This window comes from Pseudochaenichthys georgianus, chromosome 9 (assembly GCF_902827115.2).
Source record: "Pseudochaenichthys georgianus chromosome 9, fPseGeo1.2, whole genome shotgun sequence".
Lineage (NCBI taxonomy): Eukaryota > Metazoa > Chordata > Actinopteri > Perciformes > Channichthyidae > Pseudochaenichthys > Pseudochaenichthys georgianus.
Window position 1 is genome coordinate 46,199,995 of NC_047511.1, and position 16,230 is coordinate 46,216,224.

The 16,230-nt window shown below is 40.8% G+C and overlaps 1 protein-coding gene across 1 annotated transcript in view; it reads left to right on the forward strand.

Moving 5' to 3' along the window:
- Nucleotides 1–16,230, forward strand: part of slc4a5a (solute carrier family 4 member 5a) — a 43,329-nt gene that overhangs the window by 7,384 nt on the left and 19,715 nt on the right. The window contains exons 5-10 of the mRNA XM_071204308.1: nt 2,117–2,172; nt 4,988–5,145; nt 6,021–6,108; nt 10,296–10,450; nt 11,606–11,734; nt 13,853–14,027. Of these exons, the coding sequence (XP_071060409.1) occupies nt 2,117–2,172; nt 4,988–5,145; nt 6,021–6,108; nt 10,296–10,450; nt 11,606–11,734; nt 13,853–14,027 (761 nt within the window). The remainder of the gene's footprint in view (nt 1–2,116; nt 2,173–4,987; nt 5,146–6,020; nt 6,109–10,295; nt 10,451–11,605; nt 11,735–13,852; nt 14,028–16,230) is intronic.

Sequence of the window (16,230 nt, forward strand, 5' to 3'; positions counted from 1 at the left end):
CCGGCGTTAGCTACAGTTAATGTTAGCTAACGTCGGTCACATCACAACATTGTAAAGTTAGCTATCATAGATCAGGCTATAACGAAAGTAGTATTGATAATATAGTAACGTAACATACTGGCAGGACTGTTGATACTGATCCATAACAGAAACTAATGCGCAAGTATCAGCCATATCTCACGTTACCTAATGCAACTCCACACTACGGTTCTGTGTACCGTAGTGTGGAGAGAGAGAGAGAGAGAGAGAGAGAGAGAGAGAGAGAGAGAGAGAGAGAGAGAGAGAGAGAGAGCAGCGAAGGGGGGGAGAGAGACCTAATATGACGCGTTTGACTTATGACGTTAACAAAATCAGTTTTTAGTAGCAGAGCTCAAAATGGCTCTTTTCCCCACTGAATTCCTGCCCTTCCCAGGGCTCAACGCTAACTTTTAAAAGTGGTTGCCAAGCTGGCAACCAGGCATCAGCTTTCGGTTGCCAAAACTGAAATTTTTGTAAAAAAACCAACCTGCAAGTTGCTCTTTAAGTGCATTGTTGAGGTACTTGTACTTTACTTGAGTATTACATTGTTTTGCTACTTTGTACTTCTACAAAATAATATATATGATATGTTTTATAATTAATGATTCATTAAAGTTGTTACAATGTTTTTAAATTAAATTAAATAGGGGAAAAAGTAGTACAACAGAGTCAGAACTAAACATAGAGAAGCAGCGTTCAGTTATTATGCTCCAAGTATCTGGAACAAACTCCCAGAAACCTGCAGGTCCGCTGCAACTCTGACTACTTTTAAATCCAGCAAGAAGACTTTTCTTTTTGTCCCTGCTTTTAATTGAACTATTCACATCTTAAACTGCACTGTAACTTTTATCCATGTATTTTTTTTTTTAATGTTTCTTTTATTAGCTTTTCTTTTGAATGACTGATTTTAAAGGCCATTTTCTTTTGTAAAGCACTTTGAATTACCTTAGGCGCATTCACACTGCGGTACTTTTCCCACAAAGGTTCATGTGAACTTAGTTCATGCGAACTCTTTAGTTCACATGAACTAAGTACAGATCGCATTCACACCGGAAAAAGTCCCTAGGGGTGGATTAGGCAGCCGCTGACGTCAATTCTTCTTCTTCTGCTTTGGGTTTACTGGCAGGCCGCAAACCACTTCACGGCGTATACTGCCGCCCAAAGTCCCCGGCCGGAAGTCCCCGGAGTTGGGGAAGGCTTCAGTAGAAGCTGCTGGGACTCCCAGCAGCTTCTACTGAAGCCTTCCTTTCACACCAAGTACTTTTCCCACAAAGGTTCCTGAGAACTCTTTAGTTCATGAATTAAGTACAGATCGCGTTCACACCGGAAATTAGTTCCTGGGGGTGGAATAGGCAAATGAAGCCGCCGACGTCACTTCTTCTTCTGCTTTGGGTTTACTGGCAGGCCGCAAACAACTTCACGCCCAAAGTCCCAGGCCGGAAGTCCCCGAGTTGGGGACTGGCTTCAGTAGAAGCTTCCGAGTAAATCGCCAGAACGCCGACACCTCCTCATCTCCACCGCTCCCATGTTTTATTTTGTGTTGCCATAAATTAGTCTCTCTGCGTTTGTGCGCTCGGCTAATGCTAATGCTAATAATGCTAATGCGAGGATAATAAAATGGCGGCTTCACAAAACTTTTTAGGAGTTTTACGGGGCGTGGTTTGCAATCCGCCCAGCCAATCAGAAATATAGCTCTTTTCTCACAAAAGAGCCGCTCGAAAGTCCCTGCTCTCTAGCAGGGACTTTCGAGGGGGTAAAAAGGTTCACATGAACTAATTTTAGTACCGGCTCTTTTTGGTGTGAACGCGATCATGAACTAAGTTCGCATGAACCTTTGTGGGAAAAGTACCGCAGTGTGAACGCACCTAATGTGTTGAAAAGTGCTATATAAATAAACTTGCCTTGCCTTACACAAAAGACTTCCTACCTTTTGCACCTCGTTCTTTTTCCGTCATAAATGGGAACTGTAAGTGAACATGTTGCTATTCCAAAGCTGTATTGTTGCTTATGTTACTGTTTACAAGTTTGGATCATAAAATATGTAAAATATAAGATATAAAGAAGTTATAACTGTTTTTGTTGTTGTTTTGCTCTCCAGGTCACGCCCAGAGTCGGAGTATGAATGATATTTCAGATACTCCCAGCACAGACCAGGTGAGGCTTTTCTTCTGCACATATTCACACATTACAGGAACCGTGTTAAAGAGGCTCTTTTCTTCTATTTGTGGGTTTTCCCTCTCCTGTAGTTTGTTATATAGGTGTTAGTGCATGTCAATGGTCTGCAGAGGCTAACATCCCTGTGTGCCCTACAGAGGGAGAACAATAAAGACCTTTTTGAACATTAAAGCATGGACACTCGCGCTCCTATTGGCTTGCGCTACAACACATTGTACGTGAGAGGCTAAGGGGCGGGACATCTCTAAGTGGTTGACCAATCACAACAGAGCCGGCCAGCTAACCAATCAGAGCAGACTGGGCTCTGGTTTCAGACAGAGGGTGAGAAGAGGTGCTGCAGCACAGGCAGTATGAGAAAAGTAAAGAGCTTTTTGAACATTGAAGCATGGAGACACTCATGATGCAAATCAAATATAATTGAACCAGCATCTGCAGAAAATTGATAATCTACTAGTTGTATTACATTTAACTCACTACGACATAACACTGCAGACTGACGCTATACAAGATCAATGTGCTGCAAAATCCACATTTCCAAAAACAAGCATTTTAAATTCGCAGGGCTTTGTGTTAAACGAAATCGCCCTATCTTTCATAATCGCGCAAAAAACGTCTCTTTATCTGCCACAAACAAATTTTCCAATGTGTCGCTTTCCATCACTGCAGAGATTACCTCCCTCGAGTCTCAGTGTTGTCTCAATGGCGAACACTGAGCGTCATTATTCTTTCATTGCTGCTGTTAGCGAAGGTGACAGCCGGCGTTAGGGGAAGCGTGCAAACACATAACCCACTCACTGATGTGGCCGATTGCAATAATGTGGTTTAAACCCCCCAAGTGACGCATGCCCGAACCGATGCAAGGCCGTTCTGTTGTTGCTCGGATTAGGGTTCAGGATTAAGTGTCATTCAGAATTTGTTGAGGAGGGTGTGAACTTCAGCGGTGCGAGCACATGTTGTTAGAATTGTATTTACAGGTCTACAATAGGTCACATGGGACAATGGAGAAGCGATAGTTTGTCACTGTGAGTGTTTGTGTGTTCCACATTGTCGATATTGACCCGCCGTCAGGGGAACACATGGATCTCGCTGTCCAGGCCTCGTGCTCAGCGCTCACATGCAGACACAGATTCAGAGTGTGGGTTACAGAGAGCAGCAGATAGGACACTTGGTTCAAGATGTTCCCATTGTTTTTGGGGATTTGTAGCAAATATATGAAGTTTCAAGATATTAACACCAATTTACAATGTTTTATCCATGGGTGCTTTGAACCATGTTTCCCTTAAAAGACACTTAAAGGGGACATAATAGGTTCATGTTCAGGTGTATATCAGTATGTAGTGTCTCTACTTTAAAGAGTTCTCTCCTGCTGATGTTCAGGTGTATATCAGTATGTAGTGTCTCTACTTTAAAGAGTCCTCTCCTGCTGATGTCCAGGTGTATATCAGTACGTAGTGTCTCTACTTTAAAGAGTCCTCTCCTGCTGATGTCCAGGTGTATATCAGTATGTAGAGTCTCTACTTTAAAGAGTCCTCTCCTGCTGATGTTCAGGTGTATATCAGTATGTAGTGTCTCTACTTTAAAGAGTCCTCTCCTGCTGATGTTCAGGTGTATATCAGTATGTAGTGTCTCTACTTTAAAGAGTCCTCTCCTGCTGATGTTCAGATGTATATCAGTATGTAGTGTATCTACTTCAAAGAGTCCTCTCCTGCTGATGTTCAGGTGTATATCAGGATGTAGTGTCTCTACTTTAAAGAGTCCTCTCCTGATGATGTTCAGGTGTATATCAGTATGTAGTGTCTCTACTTTAAAGAGTCCTCTCCTGCTGATGTTCAGATGTATATCAGTATGTAGTGTATCTACTTTAAAGAGTCCTCTCCTGCTGATGTTCAGGTGTATATCAGGATGTAGTGTCTCTACTTTAAAGAGTCCTCTCCTGCTGATGTCCAGGTGTATATCAGTATGTAGAGTCTCTACTTTAAAGAGTCCTCTCCTGCTGATGTTCAGGTGTATATCAGTATGTAGTGTCTCTACTTTAAAGAGTCCTCTCCTGCTGATGTTCAGGTGTATATCAGTATGTAGTGTCTCTACTTTAAAGAGTCCTCTCCTGCTGATGTTCAGGTGTATATCAGTATGTAGTGTCTCTACTTTAAAGAGTCCTCTCCTGCTGATGTCCAGGTGTATATCAGTATGTAGAGTCTCTACTTTAAAGAGTCCTCTCCTGCTGATGTTCAGGTGTATATCAGTATGTAGTGTCTCTACTTTAAAGAGTCCTCTCCTGCTGATGTTCAGGTGTATATCAGTATGTAGTGTCTCTACTTTAAAGAGTCCTCTCCTGCTGATGTTCAGATGTATATCAGTATGTAGTGTATCTACTTTAAAGAGTCCTCTCCTGCTGATGTTCAGGTGTATATCAGGATGTAGTGTCTCTACTTTAAAGAGTCCTCTCCTGATGATGTTCAGGTGTATATCAGTATGTAGTGTCTCTACTTTAAAGAGTCCTCTCCTGCTGATGTGCAGGTGTATATCAGTATGTAGTGTCTCTACTTTAAAGAGTCCTCTCCTGCTGATGTTCAGGTGTATATCAGTGTGTAGTGTCTCTACTTTAAAGAGTCCTCTCCTGCTGATGTTCAGGTGTATATCAGTATGTAGTGTCTCTACTTTAAAGAGTCCTCTCCTGCTGATGTTCAGGTGTATATCAGTATGTAGTGTCTCTACTTTAAAGAGTCCTCTCCTGCTTGTATGTGTATCTGGACATACACTCTATTCTGATTCTGATATCCTCCACTTTCTGCAGCTGAAAAACAAATTCATGAAGAAAATCCCTCGAGACGCAGAGGCCTCCAACGTCTTGGTGGGTGAAGTGGACTTCCTGAACAAACCCTTCGTAGCGTTTGTGCGTTTGGCCCAGGCTACGACGCTCGGGGGTCTCACCGAGGTCCCCGTTCCCACCAGGTAAAACACAAAAGAAACAGCTGCTCCATCACTGATTCATAAAACTTCCCTGTGAGACATTACTACACAGTGAGGCTGTCCAGCATCATCTCTCCAAACCATGTGCTGAACAGTATATACACCTCTAAAGAACATGCATTTCATTTCATGTATATTTTTGACCCATCAGATTCATTCAAGACCCATTATAAATGAACAAACAAACTTCAGGATTTTTGTTTTGTGACAATGTCGTATGTGCTCCAATCAATCTATCACCGAAAAATAAGAGTTGTAGAAATGATTGAAAAGTCAAGACCGTCATGATGTTCTTTACAATTGTATGTCAACCTTTGACCACAACTGTACATCGGAATCAGAAACAGGTTTATTGTAGGTTTACACATACGGGGAATTTGCCTTGGTGTACATGGTGCACACATACAAGAAAATTAAAAGTAAGATAAAACACCCACAAATTAATAAAAACAATTATAGAAAACACAAGTTAAGATATAGACAATGATTTACATCTGGAAATCTGGATATACCAAAAAACTACGTATTGCAAAGCACAAAGTACTCAATAAAATATGTGAAGTATTGTTACGGAAAGCTGTGTAGATACTACAAGAGGTGCAAAATATTCGGAGGGTTGTGCAGAACTGGCCATACGTAAATGAAATAAAAACAAGAAAAAAATGTGTTTCTATCAAATCGGAGATACAGGGTCCCACAATTTAATAAATTCAGACTGAAGCATTCTTTGTGCACCAGTCAATCCTCATTACACTCAGAGCTAGACCCCAGGTCTAATGTACAATGGAGGGTCTTTCAGCATGCTTCTCTCAGTGATCGTGATGTTATGTGAAATGGTTGTTTTCCATCACCTACAGATTCCTGTTTATTCTCCTGGGACCTCAGGGAAAGGCGAAGTCGTATAATGAGATCGGCCGAGCCATCGCAACGCTGATGGTGGATGATGTAAGCCCGAGGCATTGTGTTTAAAAAACCTTTCCATTACATGCCTCCTTCATTAGAGCCTGTGTGCATGTGCCGTGGCATGTAGGCTACTCATATAAGAAGAGATGTGTTGTCGTATCTCTTCCTGCCTGAGGCCCATTGTCTCCGCAAACCTTTTGGTACCAGAATGTGCTATTTAATGTGTTGTAGTTGAAGCTGAAATGTGTTTCTGATGCTTTACAATCAGAATTACTGCTGCATGTCATTAGGAGCAGGGTCCACACTTGGCTGCTGTTCTCGCTCCTGAATGCAGTTATTGCTTCTTATATCACTGAACATAAAGCTGAATGTGCAATAGCACAAGCAGCTAGGTAGTAGGTACAGAAATAATAGGCTGTTATTTTAAATTGCCTCAGTGCATACAAAACAGCATGTCCACTTGCTATAATCAAACAATGACAGTAACGTTGGTGGTTAGAAATCGTATGTTGACCTCCATAATAATGGAGCGTTTTCCCTACATGAATACCTCCACAACTAACAACATTCCCATAGGCCTTTTGCCCTGGGTTAGAGTGGTGCAGGGTTGCCATATTTCTGTGTTGAACCCTGAAGGCAGCATTTCCCTGGTACTGGCATTTTTCCCATTTGATTTTGGATTATTTTAGAAACTAACTTTTATGATTCTTACACGTTTTGTTCAGCAGGATAATCTCCATATATAAACGCCACTTTCCCGTCACCACCACCGCTAAGCTAAAGGTGGCTAATGTTGGGCTATAAAGGAACTACAGCACGGTCACATGACTTCACGCCACCACCGCTAAGCTAAAGGAGGCTAACGTTGGGCTATAAAGGAACTACAGCACAGTCACATGACTTCACGTCACCACCGCTAAGCTAAAGGAGGCTAATGTTGGGCTATAAAGGAACTACAGCACGGTCACATGACTTCAAGTCACCACCCAGTGGCGTAACTATCGCCGGTGCAGCCGGTGCATTGCACCGGGGCCCACAGCCGTCCAGGGGCCCATGCAAAAAAAAAAAAGTTTATATAATCTTTTTTTGTTTTTTTTGTTTTATATATATTTTATTTTGGGGCCCCAATGGCATTGACTGTTTCACGCAGTCTTCAAAGTAACCTAGCAACCTAAATACATTTTTTATTTGTCTGTCCAATGACCTTGCTCCCTTTCATGTCATGTGATACCTTGCGTGACGAACGAACCGTTTAATCAACATCAAAAGTTATATGTACTACACAGCTATAGCAGCAGCAAGATCGGCAGAATTATAACAAATTGAATAGCTTGCATTTATAATGTACAGCAAACCAAAACACAAGAGCGGCGCTCAAAAGAGAAAGGACAAGAGAGAACAAGGAGATGTAAAGGCTAAACAGACAAAATTAGACAGTTTTTTTTGTCATACATCGTCCTCGAAATCGAACGCTAACGTTGGTAATGTTGACGTGCAGCGGCAGCCGGAGCCGGAGGCTAACGATAGCTCACCTGCCTCACCATCATCTAGCTCCACAAGTGAAGCTGTATCCGTGGCTGTGCGACCTTCTTCTCCAGCCATGAGCCAGGAGGAGAGGATGGATTTGGCTGTGCCCGGCGGTGGTCCTACAGTTCCCGCAAGGGCCCTGCCCCCAAGCGATAGGGGACTCTATGGCGCTATTGAGACCCCCGACGCCAAGATCAAAGGCTATATTATAGCAACCGGTCCATGTAGACCTATCGGCCCATTCCCCAGAGACACACATCAAGGAAACAGGTGTTTCTCCGAGATGTATTACACCACCACTACCAGAGCAGGTATCAAACTGCCACGGACATGGCTGCGTTACTCCCCCACCCTGGACTGTGCCTATTGTGAGCCGTGCTGGCTGTTCACAGACCGAGGTGCACCGTTCTACAGTGATGCTTGGACATGCGTTGTCTGCGACGATTGACTCACACGCACAATCTCAGGTCCATGTCGGAGCGTGTGTCATATATGAACAGTGGAAGAAAAACGGGAGAATCGATGCAAACATGGAGAGGAATGCAAGGAATGCTGCTAATTACTGGAGACAGGTACTTGAGCGTATTGTCAACATTACAATCACTCTGGCCACTTGTAACTTGGCTTTTAGAGGACATAGAGAGATTCTTGGACAGCCCAACAGTGGAAACTTTCTCAGTATGATAGAACTTTTAGCATGTTACGATCCGGTTCTGAAAGAACTTGTTGAGCGACCACAAGGTTCTGTGAAATACTTGAGTCCAGCTGTTCAAAATGAGATAATCTACATAATCGCAAAGCGGGTGCAGTGCGACATTCAAGTAGATATAAATAATGCTCCGTTTTATGTTGTTTGCATAAGTAGGCTATATTTTTCGTTTCGTTTATTTAATTAGTTAATTTCAAGACAACTTTGGGAATTTTGTTTGTTTGTTATGAGTTTTAAATAGATTTTGAAAGTGGAGAGAGAGAGAAAAAAAAAGGCAAGCAACGCTGAGTTGGGGGGGGGGCCCAAAAAAATATTTGCACCGGGGCCAATCACAACCTTGTTACGCCACTGTCACCACCGCTAAGCTAAAGCCGGCTAATGTTGGGCTATAACGGAACTACAGCACGGTCACATGACTTCACGTCATCACCGCTAAGCTAAATGTGGCTAATGTTGGGCTATAAAGGAACTACAGCACGGTCACATGACTTCACGTCAACACCGCTAAGCTAAAGGAGGCTAATGTTGGGCTATAAAGGAACTACAGCACGGTCACATGACTTCACGTCACCACCGCTAAGCTAAATGTGGCTAATGTTGGGCTATAAAGGAACTACAGCACGGTCACATGACTTCACGTCAACACCGCTAAGCTAAAGGAGGCTAACGTTGGGCTATAAAGGAAATACAGCACGGTCACATGACTTCACGTCACCACCGCTAAGCTAAAGGAGGCTAATGTTGGGCTATAAAGGAACTACAGCACGGTCACATGACTTCACGTCACCACCGCTAAGCTAAATGTGGCTAATGTTGGGCTATAAAGGAACTACAGCACGGTCACATGACTTCACGTCAACACCGCTAAGCTAAAGGAGGCTAACGTTGGGCTATAAAGGAAATACAGCACGGTCACATGACTTCACGTCACCACCGCTAAGCTAAAGGAGGCTAATGTTGGGCTATAAAGGAACTTCAGCATTGTCACATGACTTCACGTCACCACCGCTAAGCTAAAGGAGGCTAATGTTGGGAGTGATGACATTAATCGACTCATTTAGACACTTGTTAGCAACCAACGTTTACCAGTGAGGTATTTACTGACGTATTTTCTGTCGTAGAACATTGTTTTGGTGTTAGTTCTGTGCCCACAAAGTAGCTAGCTGACAGAGAGGTAACTTGCTTAATGTTTGTTATTAAAGGTGGGGTAGGTAATTCACTTCAGAAACACTTTTTGTGATATTCCATGGAATGCTCTTAACATCCCGATAGCAATGAATATATAAAATGCTTTGACAATAAATACATAAATATTTCATCTGTGGAAGCCGTGGCGCTGTAAAAAGCACGACCAATCATCTGAGCTAAAGTAACTGGATGGCCTACCTGCCTGTCAGCCTTCCATCTGTGCACAAACTTATCTCGTGCCCTCATTGGTCATGTTCGTGTGTGTTGGAGGAGGGGGCCTCTGTGAGGAAGTCTGAAGGAAGGGGCAGATTTTTTTCAGCTGCGTATTTTTAAATGCTAGTGCACTGGAGCTGGTTTCTCCATTCTTACCTTTTAAATGGTTTAATTAAGTCTTTATTGAACCTGCAGTACATTCAGACATCCTTTAAATGCAGCTATAAGCTTGGTTTACAATCTGTTGGTGTGGGAGGAAATGAATGTACATACCACTCTTGGGGGATCTTTGTGGCTTTTCGGAAAACTGAACCAATGCCCAGGTCATTGCAAATTAGAAATAACCCTTTGTATATGCTCCAATGCACTCTACTAATACTGTTTCTAGTGCACGATTAGTTACTGAATGACAGTTGTTTTAAAATGCAACTGAGGTCAAAATGCCGATTTTTTATTCCACAGACAGTTTGTATTTAACAAGTCTCCAAAGAGCCATCAGAGAGGACGGGGAATCCCAGTTATTAAAGCAGTAAATAACAGCGACATGTACGCCAAATTAAACGGTTAAATCCTCTTTCTTTTTATCTCCCAGCTCTTCAGTGATGTCGCCTATAAGGCCAGAGATCGGGAGGATCTCATCGCTGGCATAGATGAGTTTTTGGACGAGGTGATTGTTCTGCCGCCTGGAGAATGGGATCCCAAAATCCGCATTGAGCCGCCAAAGAAAGTCCCCACGGCCGACAAGAGGTTTGAGTTTTACCATCTTTCTCAGAGATGAACTTAAACTCTCAGTGGGTTTTTTGGTGGCACGATAAGCGAAATGCAACAGAGTTCTATCTTTTACCAAATACACTTGGTTTGAAAAGATTTACAACCCTTTGAAAAGACACTTTGAGCATAATGGAGAAACATTTTGGCACCCAATAATCTAATCCAAGTGTACAACTGAAAATCTACTCCAATTGATCCTGATTGTACATGTAATCAAACCAAATCATGTCGTAATTCATTAAAGTTACACTTTTTTGTGAAGCCCCCTTTTTAAACGGCGAAATTAAATTGCATCAGAAATTGATTGCAACATGTTTTTGATTGCATCAGAATTTAATTACACTATTTACTTAATTGTGAAGCCCCGTTTTAAAACAGGTAACAATTATAGTGCATCAGAGTTAGATTGCAGAATTGTTTTACATTATTTAATTCATGCAACCCTTACATTTTGATGGGGGCATCATCATTTAGGGGTTGCATTAAGTAAATAATGTATTTAAATTAACTACAATAGATTAAATGCTTCCTATACTCTTTTCTTTGTATTTGTAATACTAATATTTCTTTGTAATGCATATTTTATAATGCATTCATATTTTCTTACCCCCATATTAACTCTCTTCGGTGCTCTACGTTTTGTTTCTGTTTTATGTCCTATATACCGTACTTTTCGGACTATAAAGCGCACCTGCATATAAGCCGCAGCAGCTAAATTGTCCGTCTGTCTTGCTCTCGTTCTGTCTCTCGGTTCCACTTTTACTTTGGCGCGCTACCTGTCTCACTCTTTTCCGGCCTCCAGCTTTTCCTGCTGGAGCCCGCCGCTTAAAGGTGGCGGGCGCGGACCGGTCAAAGAGCCCATAGAGTTAAAGGTGGTTAATTCTACCTGTAAAATCCATAGATTTAGGAGGTTCCCTAGTGGCCGTTAGCTGTACAAAAAAAATGGGGAAAAAAGTCGCGGCTTATAGTCCGAAAAGTACGGTATATTAATGTTGCATGTTGGAGGATCCTGTAACTTCAGTTTTTCATTGCCATATCTACACTGCTATAGAGCTGATGTGAAAATGATAATAAAGCCTTGAAACTTGAAAATATTTACTCCCGCCTGTGCTTTACGTTTGTTTTGTGCAGGAAGTCGGTGTATAACCTGAACGAGTTGGGGCAGCCCAACGGGACGGCGGGGGGAGGGGGGGGGCTGTCGGAGGACGAGGAGATGCCCCCCCAACACGAGCTGGGGGAGGAGCTGGCTTTCACCGGGCGGTGGGTAGATCAAAGCACAAAGCAGAAGTTATGATAATTTAAAGGGGACCTATCATGCAAAATGCACTTTTTGATGTCTTTTATCCATATGTGTCCCCGGTGTGTCGGGGAACTCACAAAATGTCAGGGAATAAAACCCTCTCTCTTTTCCTCCGTACCCACATCTCTAAAAACGGGGGAACAACGGAGCTGATCCAGATTTTTGTCCGATATGATGTAATATCTGAAATGTGGGCTTTACACCCACGGGCCTATCAGAAACATTGCTGTCAGAAACAATGACGTGTTCTGGAAGTAATATGGTCTGTGTTTACGTTAGCATCGCTAACACTCAGAGCTAACCTGTACTGGAGAGAGTATGTGTAAAGAAGCAGGAAATAAAAAGGAACTCACCTGAGAGAGAAAAATAGTTTGAGCTCCATACTGTTTCAGAAATAATCCATGATGAGGTTTGGAACATGATGTGGTTTAATCATGGCAGCATTTCGCTGAGTTTCTGCAGGTAGAATTCTCCTGCAAAAGCTCTCCCTCTTTCCGCCTTTTTTTTTTTTAACCTGTTAAGCCCGGCAGCGCATTTTGTTTTCTCACCAAACTGTGTCTCAGGGCTTCTTAACATTTAACAACCCATTAATGTGTCATACCCACTTAACGGGAAGAAACTCAGCTAACTGACGATATAAACAATTTTTAGCTAAACGAAAACAAGAAGCATCAAAATGAGCCCTGAGCGAAAATATGCTAACACACTTAGCACAGAACTCACGGTATAAATACTTTATTACTTATCGGATCTGCACAAACAAGATATCGATTAGCAATCTGAGATTCCACAGATTCTAGATCTATAAGTATCATTAGTGAGCGTTCAGAACTTGCGGGAAGCAACCCCAGACATCACACAACGTAGCTTTAGGTAGCCAACACGGCAAATGTCTTACCTTTGCTGTTGTTCTGATCAAAAGTTGTGTTCAATGGCATTAAAACGAGAACGCTGCTGAAGGTCAATCCAATGTGTCTGTGTCACTTTGAAATGATTACTGATAATCCATCAGCAATAAACCTAGTTTTCAGAGCGTAAAATAGCTTTCGACTGCGTGCGCATCACTCTCACTCGTCAATGGAACTTGTGTGTGGATTTAGAAACTCCTTCTTCGATTCTATTGGCTCTAACGGTTCAAAAGAGATGTCAATCATCAAAATAGACCAATGGGTTCCAGAGAAAGGGCAAATCCACCCAAATCCACCCAAATGACCCCAGAGGTGGTTTCTTTTTTGCTAAACCTCTCTAAAAAGGTCAAATTTCACTTGTTTTGCATCAATCTTGATACAGGGTACTTATTATATGTTATAGTTTGGATTCATAAAGCTTGTAGTCTACTATCCCATCATTCAAGGGTGGTTTTCACTATAAATAATGTTCAATCTGAATTTAATTTAAAATAAAAAAATTCTGACTTTTCTACATCCAACTCACAGGTTTATGATTGCTTTGAGAAAAAAGATTATTAATTTAACCCTTTTAGAAGTGAAGATATGGTCATTTGTTCTGGGAATGTAGTTTTCGAGCCTGAGGCCTGAAAAACAGGCTCAGGTTTTAAAGCAAATATTTTAATACATAATTAAATGTATTGCCAATTAATGAGAAATTACTGCGAAAAAAATGAAAGTGAGACGAGTGGCAATAATCAAAAACATTATTAGCAATGTTTTCTTTTTGTATTTTTTAAATCTGAATTTGGTTTATTGCTAACTACACATACAAGACATTTTCTCTGTAGTCCATGCATAAACAGTCAGGTAAATTGAAATTGTAAAATAAAAGCCAATATAGAAATATTATAATAACTACAAATGTGTACGAGATGTAAGAATATAGAAAAAAGAAATGTACTGTAAAAAAATATATTTAAATATTTTTCCAAGAAAAACAATTATGCAAATTAGGAAATACTATTTATAAATGACAAATTATTGCAAAACAATATGTAGAGTATATCTGAATTGAAGTGGGAGAGCGTGTAATGTAATGTCGTGTGTGTGTGTGTGTGTGTGTGTGTGTGTGTGTGTGTGTGTGTGTGTGTGTGTGTGTGTGTGTGTGTGTGTGTGTGTTTGTGACAGTTTCTGTGGGGGTCTGTACCTGGACATTAAGAGGAAGTTGCCGTGGCTACCGAGCGATATCTACGAGGGTTTCCACTACCAGTCCATCTCCGCCGTGCTCTTCATCTACCTGGGCTGCATCACCAACGCCATCACCTTCGGGGGGCTGCTGGGGGACGCCACCGACAACTACCAGGTGAGAGAGATCAAGAGAGGGCAAAAGTACACACATCCTGTACTCAAGTAGAGGTACAGATACTCGTGTTTAAAAATACTCTGGTGAAAGTAGAAGTACTGACTAAACTTCTTTACTCAAGTCAAAGTAAAGAGGCTTTGAAATGTACTTCAGTAAAAAGTACCCATAACTAGCAGCTGCTTTAAAGAGTACCTGACCTCCCTTTATATCAATAGAACAATAATGTCATTGTTAGCTAATGAATGTTTCCATGCTGAACAACGGCAACATGACAACGTTTCCATTGGTCCCTCTTCTTTAGAGAAGACCAGGAAGTGATGGATACACGGATCGTGTTCCAATCAATAGGCACGCAGTGACTCTAAAGAATAATGACCACGCACCAACACACATTCAGACTAAAGGAACCAGCTGTTTGGGAAATGAGAGAAGTAGAAAGTACAGGTATTTGGGTTCAACATGTAAGAAGTAGAAAGTACAGGTATTTGGGTTCAACATGTGAGAAGTAGAAAGTACAGGTATTTGGGTTCAACATGTGAGAAGTAGAAAGTACAGGTATTTGGGTTCAACATGTGAGAAGTAGAAAGTACAGGTATTTGTGTTCAACATGTAAGAAGTAGAAAGTACAGGTATTTGAGTTCAACATGTAAGAAGTAGAAAGTACAGGTATTTGTGTTCAACATGTGAGAAGTAGAAAGTACAGGTATTTGAGTTCAACATGTAAGAAGTAGAAAGTTCAGGTATTTGTATTCAACATGTAAGAAGTAGAAAGTACAGGTATTTGTGTTCAACATGTAAGAAGTAGAAAGTACAGGTATTTGGGTTCAACATGTAAGACGTAGAAAGTAAAGGTATTTGTGTTCAACATGTGAGAAGTAGAAAGTTCAGGTATTTGTGTTCAACATGTGAGAAGTAGAAAGTACAGGTATTTGAGTTCAACATGTAAGAAGTAGAAAGTACAGGTATTTGTGTTCAACATGTAAGAAGTAGAAAGTACAGGTATTTGGGTTACAAATGTAAGAAGTAGAAAGTAAAGGTATTTGTGTTCAACATGTGAGAAGTAGAAGGTACAGGTATTTGAGTTCAACATGTAAGAAGTAGAAAGTACAGGTATTTGTGTTCAACATGTGAGAAGTAGAAAGTACAGGTATTTGAGTTCAACATGTAAGAAGTAGAAAGTACAGGTATTTGTGTTCAACATGTGAGAAGTAGAAGGTACAGGTATTTGAGTTCAACATGTAAGAAGTAGAAAGTAAAGGTATTTGTGTTCAACATGTGAGAAGTAGAAAGTACAGGTATTTGAGTTCAACATGTAAGAAGTAGAAAGTACAGGTATTTGGGTTACAAATGTAAGAAGTAGAAAGTAAAGGTATTTGTGTTCAACATGTGAGAAGTAGAAGGTACAGGTATTTGAGTTCAACATGTAAGAAGTAGAAAGTAAAGGTATTTGTGTTCAACATGTGAGAAGTAGAAAGTACAGGTATTTGAGTTCAACATGTAAGAAGTAGAAAGTACAGGTATTTGTGTTCAACATGTGAGAAGTAGAAGGTACAGGTATTTGAGTTCAACATGTAAGAAGTAGAAAGTAAAGGTATTTGTGTTCAACATGTGAGAAGTAGAAGGTACAGGTATTTGTGTTCAACATGTAAGAAGTAGAAAGTACAGGTATTTGTGTTCAACATGTGAGAAGTAGAAGGTACAGGTATTTGAGTTCAACATGTAAGAAGTAGAAAGTACAGGTATTTGAGTTCAACATGTAAGAAGTAGAAAGTACAGGTATTTGAGTTCAACATGTAAGAAGTAGAAAGTACAGGTATTTTAGTTCAACATGTACGAAGTAGAAAGTACAGGTATTTGAGTTCAACTTGTAAGAAGTAGAAAGTACAGGTATTTGGGTTCAAAATGTAAGAAGTAGAAAGTACAGGTATTTGAGTTCAACATGTAAGAAGTAGAAAGTACAGGTATTTGAGTTCAACATGTAAGAAGTAGAAAGTACAGGTATTTGAGTTCAACATGTAAGAAGTAGAAAGTACAGGTATTTGAGTTCAACATGTACGAAGTAGAAAGTACAGGTATTTGAGTTCAACATGTAAGAAGTAGAAAGTACAGGTATTTGGGTTACAAATGTAAGAAGTAAAAGTACAAAGTCGTCAATAATAAATATAAATAATATATATTTTTAAAAGAACAGTTTAAGTGTACA